Source organism: Aegilops tauschii, chromosome 1, assembly GCF_002575655.3.
Source record: "Aegilops tauschii subsp. strangulata cultivar AL8/78 chromosome 1, Aet v6.0, whole genome shotgun sequence".
In the NCBI taxonomy this organism is placed as follows: Eukaryota; Viridiplantae; Streptophyta; class Magnoliopsida; order Poales; family Poaceae; genus Aegilops; species Aegilops tauschii.
Window position 1 is genome coordinate 81,876,377 of NC_053035.3, and position 23,167 is coordinate 81,899,543.

At 44.7% G+C, this 23,167-nt stretch overlaps 1 protein-coding gene and 1 non-coding gene across 3 annotated transcripts; one reads left to right on the forward strand and one right to left on the reverse strand.

The window, feature by feature from the left end:
- Positions 1–3,260: 3,260 nt before the first annotated feature.
- LOC109764276 (serine/threonine-protein phosphatase BSL1 homolog) lies at positions 3,261–12,296 on the forward strand. 2 transcript variants are annotated; one of them, XM_020323125.4, is made up of 21 exons: positions 3,261–3,696; positions 3,799–3,859; positions 4,688–4,766; positions 4,838–4,917; positions 5,023–5,117; positions 5,266–5,365; positions 6,388–6,457; positions 7,346–7,447; positions 7,635–7,716; positions 7,800–7,967; positions 8,597–8,762; positions 8,840–9,065; positions 9,557–9,727; positions 9,797–10,035; positions 10,204–10,288; positions 10,387–10,485; positions 10,563–10,762; positions 10,856–10,931; positions 11,074–11,209; positions 11,286–11,425; positions 11,674–12,296. In XM_020323125.4, the coding sequence occupies exons 1-21, from the start codon at positions 3,483–3,485 to the stop codon at positions 11,755–11,757; spliced, it is 2,673 nt and encodes an 890-aa protein (XP_020178714.1). In that variant the 5' UTR covers positions 3,261–3,482; the 3' UTR covers positions 11,758–12,296. The 2 variants fall into 2 exon arrangements, with proteins under 2 accessions (XP_020178714.1, XP_020178715.1); XM_020323126.4 differs by having other exon boundaries at positions 8,597–8,666.
- A 680-nt stretch (positions 12,297–12,976) lies between these two features.
- Positions 12,977–13,050, reverse strand: TRNAN-GUU (transfer RNA asparagine (anticodon GUU)). Its single transcript has one exon. It is a non-coding gene; the product is annotated as a tRNA-Asn (tRNA).
- Between the last annotated feature and the right edge of the window lie 10,117 nt (positions 13,051–23,167).

The window sequence follows — 23,167 nt, forward strand, 5'->3', positions numbered from 1 at the left end:
ACTTAGCCCCCAAGAAGGAGTCATCATTATACCAGAAGAAAATCCATCAGCATTTGTCAATATCCTCGAGAACGCTTTTAGGCAGTGAGAAGCACATCATGAAATATGTGGGAAGACTATCTAGGACCGCAGACAATAGAATGAGGCGACCGCCCCGAGAGAGAAGGAGAGCACGCCAACCAGAAAGGTAGACACCACAGCGATCGATTACTGGTTGGAAAGCCGACGGTGGTAGTTTGTGCGGGGAGAGTGGTAGACCCAGGTATTTTTGTGGGAAAGAGGAGACTGAGGTCCCAAGAGTCGAGGCCATTTGTGCTGCTAGTTCTGGTTCAATATTGAGCGGGACGAAGGTTGTTTTGGAGAAGTTATTAGAGAGGCCAGTGGCCGCCGAGAAGTCATCTAGGATTTTTTTTGAGATTTTGGGTGGCCGAGGCGTCTACTTTTATAATGATCAAGGTGTCGTCGGCGTACTGGAGGACTGGGCAGGGAGATGGGGCGAGATAGGGTGCGGAATTAGGTTTTGGTTGGTGGCCTCAATGATCATACGTTGGAGGACATGATTATGAAAAGGAAAGGAGAGAGTGGGTCTCCTTGTCTTAGGCCGTTTTTGCACCGGATCCAGGGGCCAGGAACGCCGTTTAAAAGAATAGCCGTTTTTCCAGTACCGAGGAGCGTATCAATCCATTTAATCCATTTGGTCGAAAACCCCCTGGCTTCGAGAATAGCAAGAAGAGATGACCAGCAAACCGAGTCGAAGGCTTTGGAGAAGTCAAGCTTCACAATCATAGTAGGGGCTTTTTGCCTGGCGCAAAACATGGAGGATATCCGCCGCATAGAGAAAATTCTCGAAGATAGTTCGGCCTGAGAGGAAGCCTGTTTGGTCGGGGTGAACAAGCAAGGGGATGACCGATTTAAGCCTATTAACCAGTAGTTTGGCAATAGCCTTAGCCGGGCAGTTTTGAAGTGAGATTGGTCTGAAAGCGTCTAGGGTGGGCGTATCCGAGGTTTTTGTGAGGAGGACAATGAGGGCCCTGTTCAGTCAGGAGATGTCAGCGGTGAGATTGAAGAAGCCGTGGAAGAGTTCCGTGACTTTGTTCTTGAGGATTGGCCAGAATTTGCGGTAGAAGCCGGGACCGAAGCCATCCGGACCTGGGCTAGCGTAGATATTCATATCAGCAAAAGCATCGTAGATTTCTTGACCTGAGAAAGGTGAATCTGGATGACTAAGTTGCGGGGTAAGGGTAGGGTAAAGGTCCCGAAGAGAGAAATTCCAGGTTGGGGTGAAGGGAGTGCCGAGGATGTTAGCATAAAAGGAGGTTAGAATCTGACTTTTAGCCTGGTGAGTTGTGAAGAGCTGGTTATTATGGGAAATGGAGTGGATCTTGTTGTGCCGACGGCATTGGGAAGCTGAAGCATGGAAGTAGCGCGAGTTCTCATCACCATCAATGACTGTTTTAATTTTGGACCGGAGGCGCCAATAGATCATTTTTTCCCGGACCGTACGGTGAAGTACTTTAATAACTACTTTACGGAGGGCAAGTTCATGGACGGAGAGGAAGCGGCCCTCTTCGATGGTGTCGAGAAGATCAATAACAATTTTGCAGTTTGGCTCTCGTGCGTTGAGCGGGATAGTTTGTTTACGCCAATTTTTTTAGAGCGAAACGACATTTTTTAAGGGCGCAAACGAGGGAGAGAGGGCCATTTGTACGTTGGGGGGCCGAGGCCCAAGCCGAAGCAATGACCGGCCTACAAGCGGGGTTTTGAGCCCTGCCAAGTTCGAACCGAAAAAGCGTGGGGCGCTGAATTGAGGTGTTTAAGGAGATGATTAGGGGGACGTGGTCTGAGATAAAACGGGTTAAGCTTGAAACAGAGGAGTCATGGAAAATTTGATGCCATGCATCATTCACGAAAACCCGATCGAGATGTTCGAGGGTAGGCTTGTCTCGCTTATTTATTAATATTATCTAACAATGCCATGTAAAGCCAACATTGATGCCGAATGAGTTGCTTAAAGAAAATATCCGCTTCACGACATCACCACACACACACGTGGGTGTTGACGGATCCAACCAAAGGTTGCACTTGGGATTTCGCCAACACCTTCAACAAGAGCACGACGCACCCCATGTCGACGTTGCATGCTCAAGACGAAGATACGGGTTCACAGGTTTTCACCTTGGATGCACACACTTGTTGTTGAAACCATAGTTGCCAACAACCGCTATACTAGTTGGCGATGACTCACTAGTCCCACTGTCGTGAGATCTCGGATACCACCCACGCCGCTAGAGAAAACATTGGAAGTAGGTAGATGGCTTTGTCGTCTCTGCTTTTGGACATTGCCGCACTGCCTTCAATCTTTGTCAATGACGAAGATCGGGATGCTGGATGTAGAGTTACGGCCAAATCGGACCGCCGAGCGGCCACCTTGCATATCCGCTGATCACATTCCGAAGCCGCCGTCCAAACACGCACCACCACAGGTCAGGCTCCTAGGCGGGGGGGGGGGGGGGGGGGGGCGACAATAAGTGAGGTTGAAGATGGACCGCAAATAAGGCTATCACCCGCTGTAGCCCCTCCGACCCTAACGCACACACGCCAAATCTAGCCACCATCTTGCCACAATGCCACCGCGTCTCCAACCGCTTCCACCCCACCACTCTTGCTATGACCGTGGCCGCATCGTCCTGGGTGCCGCCGCCGTAACCGTGCCACTCGCCGCCGTAACCGTGCCACTCGCCGCCGCCACAAGCAAATCACATTCCCATGTGACATTTACATGATGCTGACTTGAGAGTTCTGGTTTGCATCCCTACAACTAGCTGACTAGCCATGCTCCATCGAGTTGACGATGATCTCCGCCGCACCGTCGCGGCCAGCCCCCGCCAGCGTGGCCGTGGCACTCCCCCCTCCACTAGCCTGCTCACCTCTCAGGATGTCTCTCTCTGTGTTTCCCTACACGTTCCAATCCAAAAGGAGAAACCTTTGTGAACTGTACCTATCCGAAAAGGTAACCAGTTATAAAGTCAGCCAGCCGGGCCGGTGGCGCCCACAGCCCACCCGGCGGCGGCCGTGCCTACCATTCACCCCTCGCCCCTCCTTCCGTTGTGTCCTTCCTTCCCCACCTCTGAGCTGTAGATGATGACGAAGGCCCCCATTGACTCCCCCAGCGCCCGCACCCGCGCACCATTTACCCCCGCCCACCGACACCCCGGCCCCACCGTATTAACCCTCTCCCACCGCCACCCCAGCCCCACCGTATTACCGCACACCCCGCTGTCGCCTCTCTCCGCGTCCAGTGCGAACTGCAGTAGTACTACTCTTCTTCCCCCCACAGCCGTTTCTCTTTCTCTCCTCACTCCCCACCCCCTCGGATCCCAAGCTGCGGGCTGCGTCTGCGTCGGCGCCGTGGCGGCTGCAGCCTAGGGTTTAGCGCGGGGAGAGGGGAAGCTAGGGTTTGGGTCCGACGAGTTGGGGCGGCGATGGGGACGGCGGGGAAGGGCGCGTGGGTCGTGCCGGCGCCGGCGTACAAGGAGGTGGAGGGGTGGGAGGGGTCGGGGGACGACTCGCCGGGCTACAGGTGCGGCCACTCGCTCACCGTCATCGCCCCCACCAAGGGCCACGGCCCGCGCCTCATCCTCTTCGGCGGCGCCACGGCGATCGAGGCCGGCGCGACCTCCGGCCTCCCCGGCATCAGTTCGGTGCCCCTCGTCTCTCTCCTCTCACGCGCGCTGTGCTCGAGTTGAAAATTCTCCTTCTGTTGTGCTCTAATGGTGGGTTTTTGGTCTTGGACTGAAGGGCTCGCGGGGGTGACCAACACGGTGCACTCGTACGACGTGGACAAGCGGAGGTGGACGAGGTGAGGCCGCTGCTCGACCCAGATCTTTTGCTATGTTGCTTCGTCGGACAGCATAATTATAGCTCAATTTTGAGTCATATTCTGTTGCGGAGGCTGAATGTATAGATTGTGTCCGATTACTGGTTATACCTGTGTCTGGTTGTGTCAAATGTGGTGAACTCTGTATCTTATGTTCAAGTTCACTAGCAGTTGTGTACAATTATATGCTTTCCATACATCATTTACTTTGCTTGGTGTTATTCGGTAGGCAAGCCGAATGGACTCGTAACTGTATATTTGTTAGCCAATCCGAATGGACTTGTAACGCTAGATTCGAATGGACTCGTAACGCTTGACTTCTAACGGTATATTCGTTAGATTAAGTTCTACGTGCCTGCAGGTTACATCCAGCTGGAGAGCCTCCATTTGGCTTCATTACAAGGCATAATTCTAGGTCAATTTTAAGTCATTTCTTGTTGGGGAGGCTAAATGTGTAGATTGTGTCCAATTATGGGTTGTACTTGTGTCTTGTTTGGTTAAATGTGGTCAACTCTGTATCTTATGTTTGAGTTCACTAGCAATTGTGCACAATTATATGCTTTCCATACATCAGTTACTTAGCTGGGCGTTATTTGTTTGGCAAGCCAAATGGACTCGTAACGGTATATTCGTTACGCAAGCCGAATGGACTTGTAATGGTATATTTATTACGCAAGCCAATGTACTCCTAATGGTAGATTCGTTAGGCAAGTCGAATGGACTCACAACGCTAGATTCGTTTTTCGTAACGCTAGATTCGCATGGACTCGTAACGGTATATTCATTAAATTAAATTCTACATGCCTGCAGGTTACATCCAGCTGGAGATCCTCCTTCTCCAAGGGCTGCACATTCTGCTGCTGCTGTGGGCACCATGGTTGTTTTCCAGGTATGAGGAACTTTGTATTATTTGGTGCCATCCAACTTAGTTCAGTGGTGAGTGGTGCAATGTCTGTGCAGGGTGGGATTGGACCAGCGGGGCATTCAACAGACGATCTCTATGTGCTTGATCTGACAAACGACAAGTTCAAATGGCACCGGTGAACACAAAGATACTTTTTTTGTTTCTTTGTCAGTTTGCTCGCCTTTTTGGAGTTGATCTGTGGATGGGGATGTGATGTTTCCATTTCTGCCATCCGATGCAGGGTTGTTGTTCAGGGGGCTGGTCCTGGTCCTCGCTATGGTCATTGCATGGATTTGGTAGCGCAGCGTTACCTTGTGTCAGTCTCGGGAAATGATGGTTAGCTCTTAGCTGCAAAATTTACTGTATTGTATATCTGCGATAATTACTTTGACAATTTGTTTTCTTACTATTTCATGGAACAGCATTTTATTTTGGCTAGCAGCATCCACATGAACTTGTCAAATGACTTATTTTTTTGGTACAGGCAAGCGGGTCTTATCAGATGCTTGGGCTTTGGACACAGCTCAGAAACCATATAAGTGGCAGAAACTTAACCCTGATGGTGATAGACCTTCAGCAAGGATGTAAGTGGATCCATGCTCTCCAGAGAGGTGGAGAATCAAGTCACTAATCATCGAGGCATACTTGCATATGTTATTTTATGCGTTCTAAATGTCTGTGGGCCTTTTGCCATCTAATCTGATGTCAGTTGATAGTTGACTGTGCCACTATCACAGGGTTGTTATGGCCTGAGTCTAAGGATCTTAGGTTGTAGGTGTGTTGGACAGGGAGGTGAGGTTGATAATCTTGCCAATGACTAGGTGCCATGGTGGCACGCTGTCTGCCAGCTAAAGAGAAGGCTAGAGGAGATAATGGAACTTCTTGTTTCTTCTTGATCTAAAAAAGCAAACGTAGCCTTCTATTTATAGAGGTGCCTAACAACCCATCTCTAGTTTATAGGAACTCCTGAATTCCTTATATACGATAAAATAACTGACCAAACTAAGGGATATCCTTCTATTTAAAACTCATCCTGCTAATTTTGGAAACAATTATCATAATGAAGTATCTGGAAGAGTTGGTCTCCAAGCCTAGGCACCGCGGCTGCTGTGGAGACACGGTGACTAGAAGTGAACATGTTCCCGCATAACAATTATTGTAACTCACAGCATCCCGGCTTTAAATATCACTCCATTTTGGAAATATTTGAATTTCTGTTGGGCTTCTTTCATAACTGATTGGACGAGCCCCTCAATAGGAAGAAATAAAAACTGCATATGTAAGCCGGTGTTTCACGTAAATTCTGGTACTCTCATCTTACGGGCTTATTAGGGTTTTCCTGTATAGTAAAATAACAATGCTGCCTTCTGCCCATAACACAACGGTAATTATCTCCCTCTAAACAAATGTTATGCTAATTATTGAGAAAAGCTACTGTTGCACCACATAAATAGGGCATACGCAGAATGTAGTACCTTTACTGCAAGCTTTACATGTGAAAATAAACTGTCACTTCAAATCTCCTAGGCACTAGACTTTATTGCAATTCAACCATTTGTATAAATATGCAATTGTCTTACTTTCAGTTTGTTTTAAATGACTATAGGTATGGCACTGCCAGTGCACGCTCCGATGGCATGCTTTTACTTTGTGGTGGAAGGGATGCTTCTGGGACGGTACAATCTTCTGCCCTTGTTACTGTTTGATAGTCTTCCTGGGCCCTGTTTGTTTGTTGTTATGTTATCTGTCAATGTTTAGCTCTGACATACTAATGCGGAACATCATATGTATATATTTTAATAAGAAGATCACCGGTAAAGCATGATATAATACCTATACATAATTTTAAAATATGCCCTTTCATTACTTTGCAAATTTATATCCAGGAAGGCCTACATATTTACAACTTATGCAGCTGTGAAATCACTTCATAATACTCCCTCCAGACTTCAGCCTCTGAAAATAACATTTTGGACATCGACACGGTCCGTTATTTGCTATAATATGTTTGTTATACCTAATGAAATTATGGTTTATAATGTACTTTTCAGGATAAATCACAATCAGCACATATGATCACCAAGAGTCCAATGAAAATATTTTAAATTACATATATAGTCAAGCCTCTACAGTTTAATAACGCCCATGGTCAAAATATCAAACTTCCAAACACTGGAGGGAGTAATCTCTTTTGAATGTTAGATGTAGAATCATTTGTAAGGTAAAATTAGTTTAGTAATGTCACAAAAAGGTAATAAAAGACTAAAAGTAGAGAAATATCATGGTAAATGAGTTACTGCTAAGTGACATCGGTCAATGATTGTTATGCAAAATGACAATCATGTGGGTATACCATGTTGTGGGCTTGGAAATGCTATAACCATATAGTGTGCTCTGCAGCACGACACTGTAACATGCACTGTTTTATCATTCTTAATTTTGATTTGTTTGAACTTGGGACCATTGGATGTTGGTCTAACTGGAGGTTCTAATATGTTCTTATTTATGCTGTTAATTTGTTGTATATTGAGATTCATTTGATGATAATTGTAATGCATTTACAGCCGCTCTCTGATGCTTATGGACTACTTATGCATACAAATGGTCAGTGGGAGTGGACTCTGGCTCCCGGGATATCTCCATCTCCAAGATATCAGCATGCAGCTGTAAGTTAGATAGAAGTGTGACAGCTGAATGTGTTGTGATGTTCATGAAGAATAATTGTTCAGATTGCGTAGATAGTCGATGTCTCAATTGCCTGTTTCTTGAAAATGTTGCCATATTAATTTGATTTGTGCGTTTGTGTTCAAATATTAGCTTCCCTTGCTTCTCCTGACAGTCTTAAGTTTTTAGGTCTTTGTTGGCGCTCGGCTGCATGTTACTGGAGGTGTCCTTAGAGGAGGGAGAGCTATTGAAGGGGAGGGTGCAATTGCAGGTAGTGCACACTCTTAAACCTTCCATTACATTCAAATACATATGTTTACTCTCCTAGACTCACTGGACGAACACTTTCTGAAGTTCTGGACACTGCTGCTGGAGTTTGGTTGGATAAAAATGGCATTGTGACCTCTCGCACTCTAAAATCTTCCAATGAACATGATGCTTCTTCGGATCTACTTCGTCGTTGCCGCCATGCAGCTGCTTCTGTTGGTTCTCAGATATACATTTATGGTGGACTGAGGGGAGGTAAGTAATAGGAATATCAGTTTGGTGCTTCTTGCCACTTTTTGTATTGTTTCATCTGAAAATCGAGGAAACTATTTCCAATGACAGCATGTCATTGTTGTTTTTCTTTTGAGGAAACACATGATGATTGTTATTCTTTTGAGGAAGCACATGATCATTGTTATTTTCCTTTTGAGGAAACACATGATCATTGTCATCGGAGCTGTATTTCCATTTTGCTGTCACTAGATGGCATTATCATCACATTAATGTTTATTTCTCAGTGGAGTGGATTTTGGCACGATATGTTTTGTGTAGACAGTCTATCCATACGCAGTCAGATGATCATACTCATAATATCAGGTAATTACAGTAGTTGCAACGTTTTACCTGAACTACTGCAGCATGATTGTACGAAGATCGCAGTATTAGGCGATGACAGGATCTCCTATCTTATGCATAACAAGTTCATGAGAACTTAAAATGGTTGAGCAGAGATAAGCACATGTCTTGGTCCTTAATTATATTGGTTTGTATTGTTACCTTTGACTCCGGGATTGAATTATTTTGGTTGCATCTTTGCATGATGAAAGATATATCACCAAATTTGTGAAGCTGAAATCTTATACATGTTTTTTCCGTCTGAACAGATATCCTCCTCGATGATTTTCTTATTGCTGAGAATGCACCCTTCCAATCAGAAACTGATAGGGTCCCAAGGTCAGAAAATCAAAATAGAAACCATAATTTTAATTCTGACTCTCGGCCCTTCGAGCAATATACAAATAACAGTCATGAGACAGCTCCTGGTTTCAGGTTTCATACTCATCTTCTGTAGAGTTTGTAATCATTTGTGTATGGTGAAAGCTAAATATTTCTCCCATGAATTTCAGCACGGACAAGAAGTCAATTGACATGTTGACAGAGGCATCAGCCGCCGAAGCTGAAGCTGTTAGTGCTGTATGGCGAGCTGCAAAGGAAGCATCTCATGCATCTTCAGAAGACAGTCTTTCAGATGGAATAGGATCCGAGTCCCCTCTCAGTGAAACTTCACCAATGGCTGATGATTTAGATGATGGGGGCTCCATGGAACCAGATGTGAAGTTGCATTCTAGAGCAGTATGTATTTTGATGAAATTTCTTCCCATTTGTTTTCTTAATTGAATATGGACAAAAACATCCCTACAAAATTAATTGGGTTGAAAAGGAGTCCTTTATATACCATTTCACTTTAGAGGCATCCAACACAATTCTCAGATTGCTGTGAAGTATATGATTCTACATGCACAATTTTCCAAGAGAGTGTGGGTAATATAGTTGAATTTGCTTCAATTAGTGTAGCTATTTACCTCAACAGAAGTTTTTTTTTGCGGGGTTACCTCAACAGAAGTTAATTCAACCTACGGTGGTAACATACCCTCTGCCAATGTACTCCGCTAATTTTGTATGCTTCAATGTTTGTGGGGCTTTTGTAGGCTGTAGAAATGTCTTGAATGAGTTGCCTGTTTTACTTAAAGATTCATCTGTGTGTGTTTTGGGTGTGAATGTAGCTACTTCATTTATGTTGTTTGTCTTGCCAATTTCTGAATTGTTGATCTTCCACCTTGAAGGTTGTAGTTGCTAAAGAAGCAGTAGGAGATTTAGGATGTTTGGTCCGACAGCTTTCACTTGATCAGTTTGAGAATGAAAGCAGAAGAATGCATCCCGCGAACAATGATCAATCATATTCATCGAAGAAAGCATTAAATAGACAAAGGTCTCCACAAGGTTTGCATAAGAAGGTAAGGTCCCATCTTTAAATCCTCTGAGTTTGTGGAAGGAGCTATTTTTCTTACAATTTTTTGTTGCAGGTCATTTCGCTCTTATTGAGGCCAAGGAATTGGAATGCTCCAGCTGATAGGACCTTTTTCCTGGACTCTTATGAAGTTGGCGAGCTATGCTATGCCGCTGAGCAGATTTTTATGCAGGAACCAACTGTCTTACAACTAAAAGCACCAGTTAAAGTATTTGGTGATCTGCATGGGCAGTTTGGGGACCTAATGCGCCTTTTCGATGAATATGGTTATCCGTCAACTGCTGGTGACATAACGTAAGTTGATCCTGAACCTTGTATGTACCTTTGAACAGCTGAAACTAGTGTCAAAGTTTTAAAACAATCTTTTCTCTGTACACTCAATCTTCATATTCCACTATAAATTTTGAAATTATGTTGTTTTCTTTATGTAATGTGTTATTGCGCTTGCTTTCATATTTTCAGATATATTGATTATCTCTTCTTGGGAGACTATGTCGACCGAGGTCAGCACAGCTTGGAAACAATAACATTACTTCTTGCTCTTAAAGTGAGTAGTGATTTCTAATACATGAAACATCTTTGCTGCTGTTAGAACACTGTTTCGTGTAAAAGATAGTTCTGAGCCATTGGAAACAAATTTTGCAGATAGAGTACCCTGAACATGTCCACTTGATTAGAGGAAATCATGAGGCTGCTGACATCAATGCTCTTTTCGGCTTCCGTCTTGAATGCATTGAGAGAATGGTAGTTACGATTGTGCTTCATATATCTTTGGGGATTGAAATACTTGACGCATTGGTTGACTTAATTCCTTTATGTAGGGTGAAAGTGATGGTATATGGGCTTGGACTAGATTCAACCAACTATTTAATTATCTCCCTCTGGCTGCTATGATAGAAAAGAAAATAATATGCATGCATGGTGGCATCGGGAGGTCAATAAACAGTGTGGAGCAAATTGAAAAAATTGAAAGGCCTATTACAATGGATGTCGGATCTATTGTCCTCATGGATCTTTTATGGTAATACTTGGTGACTATGCTATTTTCTTGTTATTATTTTTTACATCATTACATATCATAATTAATGAATACTTTCTACTTGTATAATTGCAGGTCTGATCCTACAGAAAATGATAGTGTAGAGGGTTTGAGGCCAAATGCACGAGGACCTGGCTTGGTAACATTTGGGGTATGATTGTGTGATGATTCAGTTGCTGTAGAAAAATATTGACCATTTTATCTTATTATTGTTTCTTCCTTTCCAGCAATTAGTCTTACCGTAAGCTTATTATGGACCATGTTGATTGAACTTATTTCCTGTCAACTTGCAGCCTGATCGAGTGGCAGAATTCTGTAAACGAAACAAATTGCAGTTGATCATAAGAGCTCATGAGTGTGTTATGGATGGATTTGAGCGTTTCGCCCATGGGCAGTTGATCACTTTATTTTCAGCCACTAATTATTGTGGTATGCATCCTCTCACTCATCTCATCACCTATGCAACATAATGTTCGATTTTTTGCTAAGATCGTGCATGCACCAGGCACTGCAAATAATGCTGGTGCCATACTTGTGGTGGGAAGGGGACTAGTTATTGTCCCTAAGTTAATTCATCCACTTCCACCACCTGTTAATTCTCCTGAGTCATCCCCTGAACGTGCCATGGATGCCACATGGATGCAGGTCAGAATGAGTATTTTTGTACTCTTTTAATTTCTTTAGTGAGCCGAAGCATCGATCAAATTGATCTTGGGATTATTTTTTTACCAACATCATGCTTTAAATGGATGGTGGCGTTTTGAATGATTATTTTCCATACCCATTCATCCCTGTTATGGAAGTCCATAAACCATCATAACTCATGTTGTTCTTGTCTTGTGGGATTAGGATAAGTTAACTCACAACGGTGGTGAAATTCTAATCATCTGCAGGAACTTAACATACAACGGCCACCTACACCAACTAGAGGACGGCCGCATTCTGCTGGTGACAGGAACTCTCTTGCTTACATATGATACATAGCCGACCCCCTCCATCTTCTTGACCCTGTATGTTTCTCGTCAGAAATTTCTTTGCCAGTTGCAAGGTACATACATTATACCTCGGGACAGCCAGCCAACAGAGCATCATGGACTCCCAATTTTTCGAGACATTGCCCGGTAGTTAAGTTGATAGTGACTCATCAGTGTTCAGTGCAGTCAGCCCCTCATTGGGAAGCTACATACATAACAGTTCTGAAGGGAAGAATGGAATGTTGTCAGATAATTGTCGGAGAGCGGGAGTCTGTGTGTATCGTTGTCGCGGTTTACCTGTAACTGTAGTGTTGTACATGGTTAGATCATCGTTCATCCAGAGCAAGAAGGCTTGTAATGTGTTCCGTATACCGTGTTCGTTACCGTTTAGGACGCTGCTTGCACAGCGCAGCTATACAAGTTTTACTGAGTTAGATTGGCTGGAGGAAAATTACCTCCTCGTGATGTTGTAACTGAAGTGTGTTGTTGTTGAATAAATTTGTTATAGGAATGTTTACAATAAATTTAGTTTATTTGAGTAACCTCAAGAAAGTGGTTGGTTTAAGTTATATCCTGTTTGGAACGTAGGAGGAATATAGGATACCTTCATTTTTCTTTTCTTCAAGTAGGTAGGAGCTCTGCCAATTTATTACGAGTTTGCCACCTGTGTTTTACCTGTCTTCTTTAAAAACTTTTTAATCAAAAAGGAACTTTTTTGTGGCTATGTTTCACAACAGATTTTAAAACAAGTTCAACGCAATTCACCCCGAGCCCTGGTCCGTTGAGTTAGGCAGCGAATATGATCTCAGAACTGTCCTATCTGAATGGATGTTTCAAGTTGCGACTTGAAGTTCCACTCACTCTGGGGCTTGACTAAATCGTCAGGCACAATACGGGTGGATAACCACAGTTAGGTCGTTCTCTCAGAATACCGACGACGCAGTACACTGCAGCAGGTAGGCATTTTCATCTTCTTCCACCTCACTGAAATACAGAAAGCACCTGGGATTCATTATTTCTCCAAAGCTCAGAATACCGACGACGCAGTACACTGCAGCAGGTAGGCATTTTCATCTTCTTCCAACTCACTGAAATACAGAAAGCACCTGGGATTCATTATTTCTCCAAAGCTTTGGGAGGCAGTCATAGGAATGACAGAATAAAAAGAATAATTTTTAAAAAATTGAGAAGGTCATCAGAAAAAAATTCCAAAAAAGGACTCCGCTAGAAGGAGGGCTCGAACCTCCGACCTTGTGGTTAACAGCCACACGCTCTAGCCAACTGAGCTATTCCAGCTGTGTTGGCTAGAAGCGTAAAGCACATTATTTGATATGTGGATAAAGTCCAATGTAAGAAATAAAATAGCACGCTATATGAAGTCCAAGCATGACCTATGATCTCACTTTGAGTGGTCACGGTTTACATATAGAATGTGTAGATTATATAGTTTTGATAAAAATATAAAAACCTGTGGAAAGTACAATATAATTTGATCTAAACATCATCGCAATTCTACTAAATATTCTTAAAATTACATTAAGTTGTTACACAATTAGAGTTAACTACACATCATAAATTATTTTGCATATTTACACATGCCCCACCTCCATCCCTAGATCCACTCTGCCAACTGTTGTTCCATACTCCCTCCGTCCATGAATAAGTGTACATCTAGTTTTTGTTCTAAATTAAAGTTTTAAAATTTTGACCAATTATATAGAAAAGAGTAGCAACATATATGACATCAAATTGGTATGTTATGAAAGTACATTTTAAAACAGATCTATTGATGCTAATTTAGTGTCTTAAATGCTACTACTTTTTTCCCATGAAGTTGGTCAAAGTTTTAAAATTTTGACTTGGGACAAAAGCTAGATGTATACTTATTCGTCGACGGAGGGAGTATGTGTCTAGTACGAAAACGACAATTTTTTGTCCAAAAGGACCACCCGTCGAATCGAATTGCCATAAAAGACCACCTCTGGGTCCAAATGACAGAGAAGACCAGCTACACCGTGGTGGCAGACGCGCCAGCCGACAAGTGGCACATGCCGCCACGAGCGGAGGCGGCAACCCCTGCCGCTACAGGCCCAGGCGACAAGAGTCGTGTAACATGATTCGGCGGCCACGGGCGAGCTGCGACGGAATGGGGCTGGGCAGGTGGGCCCTGCCACCACATCACGAGGCGACATCTGTTGCTGCTGCTCCACACGCCACGACATCAGTGCTATTACTGTGGCCGACGCGACAACACCCAGGACTGGAATCCGAGGCCGCGGTAGGTGAATTTTGATGCCTTGTGCCGACACTACTGTGCTCCTCTCTTTTATATGCGCTACAACTGCTCCCTGCGTAGATGCAGTCTCTCTGGTTGCCTTTAGTGTGATGTCTGCCAAAGGGTCAAGGCTGAATATCAGCGACCTGCTGGATTGCTCCAACCACTCAAGGTTCCCGAGTGGAAATGGGATAAAGTCGGAATGGATTTCATCATTGGATTACCCAGGTCAAATAAGGGTCATGACTCCATCTTGGTTATAGTCGACCATTTGACCAAGGTAGCCCATTTCATTCCTGTCAAGACTACCTATGATGGCAACCACTTGGCAACTCTTTACATCAACAAAATCGTAAGCCTTCATGGTGTCCCTAAGGAGATTGTGTCAGATCGAGGAACCCAATTCACCTCAAGGTTCTGGAAGAAGTTCCAAGAGGCTATGGGAACCAAGTTGTCTTTCAGTACTGCTTTCCACCCACAGACCGGAGGCCAGACAGAACGAGTGAATCAGATACTCGAAGACATGCTCTGAGCCTGTGTCTTAGCATATGGAGCTAAATGGGAAGATTGCCTTCCTTTTGCCGAATTCTCCTATAACAACAGTTATCAATCAAGTCTCCAAATGGCACCATTTGAGGTGTTGTATGGACGCAAGTGTCGCACACCCCTCAATTGGTCAGAGACCGGAGAAGGGCTAGTCTTTGGACCAGATGTCCTTCGCAAAGCCGAAGAGCAAGTCCAACTGATCAGAGAGCGTTTGAAGGCGGCCAAGTCACGACAGAAGAGCTATGCCGACACTCATCGCCGAGAAGTGAGTTTCCACGTCGGATACCATGTGTACCTATGGGTCACTCCTCTCAAGGGAACCAAGCGTTTCCACGTCAAAGGAAAGCTCGCACCAAGGTTCATTGGTCCCTTCAAGATCACAGCAAGACGGGGAGAAGTTTCTTATCAACTGGAGATGCCACCTGAGTTATCTGATGTTCACAACGTGTTCCACGTATCACAACTCCGGAAGTGTCTCCAAGTTCCTGACAAGCCCAATCTCTACAAGGACATCGATCATCAAGCCATCGACCTCCAGCCAGACCTCACTTATCATGAGAGACCAATTTGCATTCTGGACGAAGCTGAACAACATACACGGAGCCGTACCATCAAGTAATTCAAGGTCCAGTGGAGCAACCACACGGAAGCAGAAGCAACATGGGAGCGTGAAGACTACCTCAGATCCGAGTTTCTGTATCTCTTTAAAGCCTAGTTTAGGAATCTCGGGGACGAGATTCTTGTAAGGGGGGTAGGTCTGTCACACTCAGTGTTTTGTAACATGTCACTTGCATTTATAAAGCATGAAAATTTTGTCCAACAAAAACTTTTGCATTATTTGGTTTCTATTTGGTTTGGATTTCTATCTATGGTTTCAAGTGTTCATCATAGCTTCACCACCTATACTTCATCTTCTTGACCCAAAGTTTCTTCCCCCTGACCATGCCATGTGTATAGGACAGAATAGAATTTTCTTACAAAAATAATTTGGCCAAAAAGGATTTTTAAAATTAGGTTTTCCAAAAACCCCCGAATTGACGTTTGCACTGCAAATACTTAATTAAGGGTAGTAAAAATCTTTGAAAAGATGTATTTGACTCCTATTAGATATAGGACCCCCCAAAACCACAAAACAATAATTTTAAAAGTTATTTTGCTATTTTATTTAAAGGCCTTTTCTTAAGGCCAGAAATGGTCTTTAATAGGTTAAAATTATTTTAATGTTTTAAAAATATTTGAGAAAATTTAGGGAAGCTCAGTGGACATATATTTTCCATATATAAGAGTTTCAACACATGGTCATGTTCAAAATATTGGTCTAATCCCTCAAAAACCCCTCTGGATATTTCAAGCTTTTGAAATATTTACAAAGGGAATATTCTCTAAAAATTCCAAGAAAATTCTGGCAAGTCACACATGCCTAATGTGATGATCTTGCAAAGTTTAATCCCAATCATAATAGTTTTGGTTCACAAAAGTGCCCCAAAACCCTCTCTGTCCAGATCCAAGTTTGAACAACTTTACATTGTCAACTTTCTTATTTTGCTCTCAAACTTTATGGAAGTGCTCTAACCCCTAAATGATGACACTACACCAAGTAGTGTACCAAGGAGAAGAGTTTAGCTTAGCTAGATCTAAGCAAGTCCATTTCTGTTGATTTCTAGGGTTTACAAAAGTTACATTGTGAACTTTGTCCAAGTGAGCTCAAACTTCTACCACATTTCCAAATGGTCATTAGCATCACCCCCATAAAGTGGCACAAGAAGGAGATGAGTGCAAGTGACTCAAACTTGCATCAAACACCTTCTGCCACATTTCCGAAATCACCGTTTTGACTTCTTCCACTAATCTCCATGAGCCCAAATTTTTTACCACAGCTGCCCCAGGTCACCTCCTACCTCCAGTAACTCTCTTCCTTCAACAACTCAATTATTGGGGGGGGGGGGTAAAAGCCACCTCTTTCTCTCTCTGTTCACCCATGGCAACACCTCCCCTCTCTCCCATTTCTATATGCAGCACCCCACCTAGCTCCTATCCACTCCAGAGCATCCAAGGCAACTGTGGCACCCCGGCTCAGAGAGACCGGAACGCCCCGTATTCCAGCCCAGAGATCGAGGAGAAGTCTCTGGAATACCGCACTGCTTGACATAGAACAAATTAGCTCTTATTACAAAGGATAATGATACAAAGGTCTGATCTTACAAAGGATCACATCAGCACGGCGACACTATGTCTGCTAAGGAAGCTCTATGCTAGCAGCGGAACAGCTCATAGCAGCGGGATACTTCTAGCAGTGGAACAACGACGAAGGTGGTGAACTCCACCCCGCAGTGACTCTGGCTGGGACACGATCTAGCTCGCACGAACAGAAACCTCAACAAACAATCAATCACGGCATCACCTGCAATCCGGCATGAGACGCCAGGTCAGTACATTGAATGTACTTGCAAGCTCACAACAACCAAAAGCATCAAGGCAAGACAACAACATAGCATTAAAAAGGTTAATTAATTTAACAACTACTATGATACGAAAGCAACTACTAAGCATGATATGAAACTACTGCAATGCTGATAAGCCAATATCTCAATCTCAACACCCATCTCACTCTTGGCTATCCGACCAAGCAATATACCATCTCAATCACCTTGTGATCAAAACATCCACATGATCACCTTGTGCTCAAAACATCCACATGATCACCTCGTGACCACATCACAAACTGAATGATCATCCTCAAGATCATCTCAACATCATCATCAGCATCCTGCCAAACTGTTACTATTCACAATATCAACATATAAATCATCTAAAAGTCATTCCGTCATGTGAGTGTTGATAAAACGGTGTGACCTAGTACGAACTTGTGCCCATGACCGAGGACGTGGCTATCGATAGATTAAACACACACTCTGCAGAGGTTAGCACACGGTACCCACACCACGGAACCCATGGCCTCGCACTCCCATTCGGGTGGACCAACAGCGTTCCAAAAAAACCAATCTACTGCCATGACTCTCTCTCGGCCACTCCGACAAACTCCCCTTTGGGCTAAGTCATGGGTGGCCCCGATGTCAACTCGTGACATCCGCCACCTACGTGGCTGGCCACCGTCGTGGCAAAACATAAACGGTCCCAAACGGGGACAAATTAAAGCGCGCAAACAACTCGGGCACACAAGGCTTATGTCCGCCTACCTGATCAGGGTAGCGCACGCCCATAACCTTCCCTCGTTGGAGGCACCAGCGAGAGACATGTCAATAGATCGCATTAGGGCCTTCCCATAAAGGAAAATGTGGTTGCACTGGAAAAGCCCGGTTCGGTGGCACCTGGCCAACGAAATGACGGAATTTATCCCCAAAGTTTAACTGATACTCCGATATCATATATCCACTTGTAATCCAGGTCATAGCAATATCCAACACATAATCCAGAGAATAATATAGACGTATCATAAACTCCGAGGATAACAAAATACTGAGAGCATGCTAAATCCAAGAACAATAATACTACTAATCCCATAGCAATATCATGATATGCAACCAAGAACATCATGCAAGCATCATCTCCAAAATAATACTCCAAAGCAACATAATATCAACTACCATCATGAAAATAATCATACTAGCCACTGATAATCCAATGGCACATGTCCTCCTCATAAGCTGCAAAATACTAGTCCTAGAACTCCAAGCAACATCATGGCAATAGCAAGATCAAAACAACTCCAAGAAATGCCATGAACAAATCATACATAGCTAAAGCAATATTCTAAATAAGTTTAAATAATTTAAACCATGGCATTGCATTTCAATCATGCAAATGGAGGGTGTGGCTTGCCTGGGAGGGATGGATACACAGGGAGGAAGTGCGAGAAGCTCACGGAAAGAATCGCCGGAAAGCTTTCTCTCTTGGAGGGGGCTGAATAAGGGCAGGGGCAAAATGGTAATTTTCAAAACATGACAACATCATGAAAATGATACCAACAGAACGGGCTCGACGAGACAAAGAAGTGGGCTTTGGAATCACCTCATTTGGAGTTGTGAGCAAAAAGATACAAGGTTTTTTTTTCTGCCAGGGACCTTTCTGTAAAAATTAATCCACAAACAAGTCTCTGACTGGAAAAACAGAACGCGCACTTGAGAAAATACGCTTTCAGTGAAGTGAAAATGTATTCCCGCCCACAGCCGCAGCAGTTTACGCTTTTGATTAGCAAAAATGTATACAAAGGAATACATTTGCACTAATCCACGTCAACGGGGGCGGGGTCAACGACCGAGTGGCTGCCATGCAGGGCCCGCGGGGAGGTGGGGTCCATCGGTTGGGTCTTCTTCTTCCTCCTCCTGCTCGCCCACAATGAAGAGGAGACGCGGGGCAGAGGCGCTGCCGGCGACGGCCCCGGTGACTCTGGCCACCCCCGGTGGAGCTGGGACCACCGGGGTGCTCGCCGTGGAGTGCCGCGCCGGAGAGGCTCAGTAGGAGCTGCGGGGGGAGGGCCATGGCACCAACAGAGGTAGAAAAATAGAGGTGGGACGCCGGCGATGGTCTCGGCGACTCAGGCTGTCTCCGGAGGAGCTTGGACCACCGGAGGCTTCGGGAGGAGATGCCGCGCACGCCTGGACCGATTGGAAACATCGAGGAGGGCTAGAGCAAGAGGTCCTTTGGACGAGGCGGATGGCGGCTACGGCGAACTTGGGAACGGAGCCATGGAGACTCTGGCGAGGGAATGAGAGGGTGGGGAGGTTTGCGGTGGTGTAGGGAGGCCTCTGGTGATGAAAGAGTGGAGGGAGGGGCGCCGGCTGAAGGAAATATGCCCTAGAGGCAATAATAAAGTTACTATTTATTTCCTTATATCATGATAAATGTTTATTATTCATGCTAGAATTGTATTAACCGGAAACATGATACATGTGTGAATACATAGACAAACAGAGTGTCACTAGTATGCCTCTACTTGACTAGCTCGTTGACCAAAGATGGTTATGTTTCCTAGCCATAGACAAAGAGTTGTCATTTGATTAACGGGATCACATCATTAGGAGAATGATGTGATTGACTTGACCTATTCCGTTAGCTTAGCACTTGATCGTTTAGTATTCTGCTATTGCTTTCTTCACGACTTATACATGTTCCTATGACTATGAGATTATGCAACTCCCATTTACCAGAGAAACACTTTGTGTGCTACCAAACGTCACAACATAAATGGGTGATTATAAAGGTGCTCTACAGGTGTCTCTGAAGGTACTTGTTGGGTTGGCGTATTTCAAGATTAGGATTTGTCACTCCGATTGTTGGAGAGGTATCTCTGGGCCCACTCGGTAATGCACATCACTATAAGCCTTGCAAGCATTGTAACTAATGAGTTAGTTATGGGATGATGTATTACGGAACGAGTAAAGAGACTTGCCAGTAATGAGATTGAACTAGGTATTGAGATACCGACGATCGAATCTCGGGCAAGTAACATACCGATGACAAAGGGAACAACGTATGTTGTTATGCGGTTTGACCGATAAAGATCTTCGTAGAATATGTGGGAGCCAATATGAGCATCCAGGTTCCGCTATTGACCGAAGACGTGTCTCGATCATGTCTACATAGTTCTTGAACCCGTAGGGTCCGCACGCTTAAAGTTTGATGATAGTTATATTATGAGTTTATGTGTCTTGATGTACCGAAGGTTGTTCGGAGTCCCGGATGTGATCACGGACATGACGAGGAGTCTCAAAATGGTTGAGACGTAAAGATCGATATATTGGACGACTATGTTCGGACACCGGAATGGTTTCGGGGAGTTTCGGGCATATACCGGAGTACCGGGGGGTTACCGGAACCCCCCGGGGAGACTAATGGGCCTATTGGGCCCTAGTGGAGAAGAGGAGGGGCGGCCAAGGGCAGCCGCGCGCCCCCTTCCCCCCAGTCCAAATTGGACAAGGAGGGGGGGGGGGCGGCGCCCCCTTTCCTTTCCCCCTCTCTCTCCTTCCCTCTCTCCTCCTACTCCCACTTGGAAGGGGGGAGTCCTACTCCCGGTGGGAGTAGACTCCTCATGGGGCGCGCCTAGGGTGGCCGGCCCCCTCCCCCTCCTCCACTCCTTTATATACGGGGAGGGAGGCACCCCTTGGAGACACAACAATTGATCCCTTGGATCTCTTAGCCGTGTGCGGTGCCCCCCTCCATGATAATCCACCTCGATAATATCATAGCGGTGCTTAGGCGAAGCCCTGCGTCGGTAGAACATCATCATAGTCACCACACCATCGTGCTAACGGAACTCTCCCTCAAAGCTCGGCTGGATCGGAATTCGAGGGACATCATCGAGTTGAACGTGTGCAGAACTCGGAGGTGCCGTGCGTTCGGTACTTGATCGGTCGGATTGTGAAGACGTACGACTACATCAACCGCGTTGTGCTAACGCTTCCGCTTTCGGTCTACGAGGGTACGTGGACACACTCTCCCCTCTTGTTGCTATGCATCACAATGATCTTGCGTGTGCGTAGGAATTTTTTTGAAATTACTACGTTCCCCAACAGTGGTATCAGAGCCTGGTTTTATGCGTAGATGTTATATGCACGAGTAGAACACAAGTGAGTTGTGGGCGATACAAGTCATACTGCTTACCAGCATGTCATACTTTGGTTCGGCGGTATTGTTGGATGAAGCAGCCCGGACCGACATTACGCGTACGCTTACGCGAGACTGGTTCTACCGACGTGCTTTGCACACAGGTGGCTGGCGGGTGTCAGTTTCTCCAACTTTAGTTGAACCGAGTGTGGCTACGCCCGGTCCTTGAGAAGGTTAAAACAACACTAACTTGACGAACTATCGTTGTGGTTTTGATGCGTAGGTAAGAACGGTTCTTGCTCAGCCCGTAGCAGCCACGTGAAACTTGCAACAACAAAGTAGAGGACGTCTAACTTGTTTTTGCAGGGCATGTTGTGATGTGATATGGTCAAGGCATGATGCTAAATTTTATTGTATGAGATGATCATGTTTTGTAACCGAGTTATCGGCAACTAGGAGGAGCCATATGGTTGTCGCTTTATTGTATGCAATGCAATCACCCTGTAATGCTTTACTTTATCACTAAGCGGTAGTGATAGTTGTAGAAGCATAAGTTGGCGAGACGACAACGATGCTACGATGGAGATCAAGGTGTCGCGCTGGTGACGATGGTGATCATGACGGTGCTTCGGAGATGGAGATCACAAGCACAAGATGATGATGGCCATATCATATCACTTATATTGATTGCATGTGATGTTTATCTTTTATGCATCTTATCTTGCTTTGATTGATGGTAGCATTATAAGATGATCTCTCACTAAATTTCAAGGTATAAGTGTTCTCCCCGAGTATGCACCGTTGCGAAAGTTCTTCATGCTGAGACACCACGTGATGATCGGGTGTGATAGGCTCTACATTCAAATACAACGGGTGCAAAACAGTTGCACACGCGGAATACTCAGGTTAAACTTGACGAGCCTAGCTTATGCAGATATGGCCTCGGAACACTGAGACCGAAAGGTCGAGCGTGAATCATATAGTAGATATGATCAAAATAGTGATGTTCACCATTGAAACTACTCCATCTCACGTGATGATCGGACATGGTTTAGTTGATTTGGATCACGTGATCACTTAGAGGATTAGAGGGATGTCTATCTAAGTGGGAGTTCTTAAGTAATGTGATTAATTGAACTTAAATTTATCATGAACTTAGTACCTGATAGTATTTTGCTTGTCTATGTTGATTGTAGATAGATGGCCCGTGCTGTTGTTCTGTTGAATTTTAACGCGTTCCTTGAGAAAGCAAAGTTGAAAGATGATGGTAGCAATTACACGGACTGGGTCCGTAACTTGAGGATTATCCTCATTGCTGCACAGAAGAATTACGTCCTGGAAGCACCGCTAGGTGCCATACCTGCTGCAGGAGCAACACCAGATGTTATGAATGTCCGGCAGAGCAAAGCTGATGACTACTCGATAGTTCAGTGTGCCATGCTTTACGGCTTAGAACCAGGACTTCAACGACGTTTTGAACGTCATGGAGCATATGAGATGTTCCAGGAGTTGAAGTTAATATTTCAAGCAAATGCCCCGGATAGAGAGATATGAAGTCTCCAATAAGTTCTACAGCTGCAAGATGGAGGAGAATAGTTCTGTCAGTGAGCATATACTCAGAATGTCTGGGTATAACAATCACTTGATTCAACTGGGAGTTAATCTTCCGGATGATAGCGTCATTGACAGAATTCTTCAATCACTGCCACCAAGCTACAAGAGCTTCGTGATGAACTATAACATGCAAGGGATGGATAAGACGATTCCCGAGCTCTTCACAATGCTAAAGGCTGCGGAGGTAGAAATCAAGAAGGAGCATCAAGTGTTGATGGTCAACAAGACCACCAGTTTCAAGAAAAAGGGCAAAGGGAAGAAGAAGGGGAACTTCAAGAAGAATAGCAAACAAGTTGCTGCTCAGGAGAAGAAACCCAAGTCTGGAGCTAAGCCTGAGACTGAGTGCTTCTACTGCAAACAGACTGGTCACTGGAAGCGGAACTGCCCCAAGTATTTGGCGGATAAGAAGGATGG

What these genes read in the sequence shown, in the direction of transcription:
- LOC109764276 (XM_020323125.4), top strand. Translation starts at nt 3,483, where the DNA reads ATGGGGACGGCGGGGAAGGGCGCGTGGGTCGTGCCGGCGCCGGCGTAC. An exon ending in CTCCGGCCTCCCCGGCATCA is followed by an intron (nt 3,697 to 3,798) that starts GTTCGGTGCCCC and finishes CTTGGACTGAAG; the next exon opens with GGCTCGCGGGGGTGACCAAC. An exon ending in GACAAGTTCAAATGGCACCG is followed by an intron (nt 4,918 to 5,022) that starts GTGAACACAAAG and finishes CATCCGATGCAG; the next exon opens with GGTTGTTGTTCAGGGGGCTG.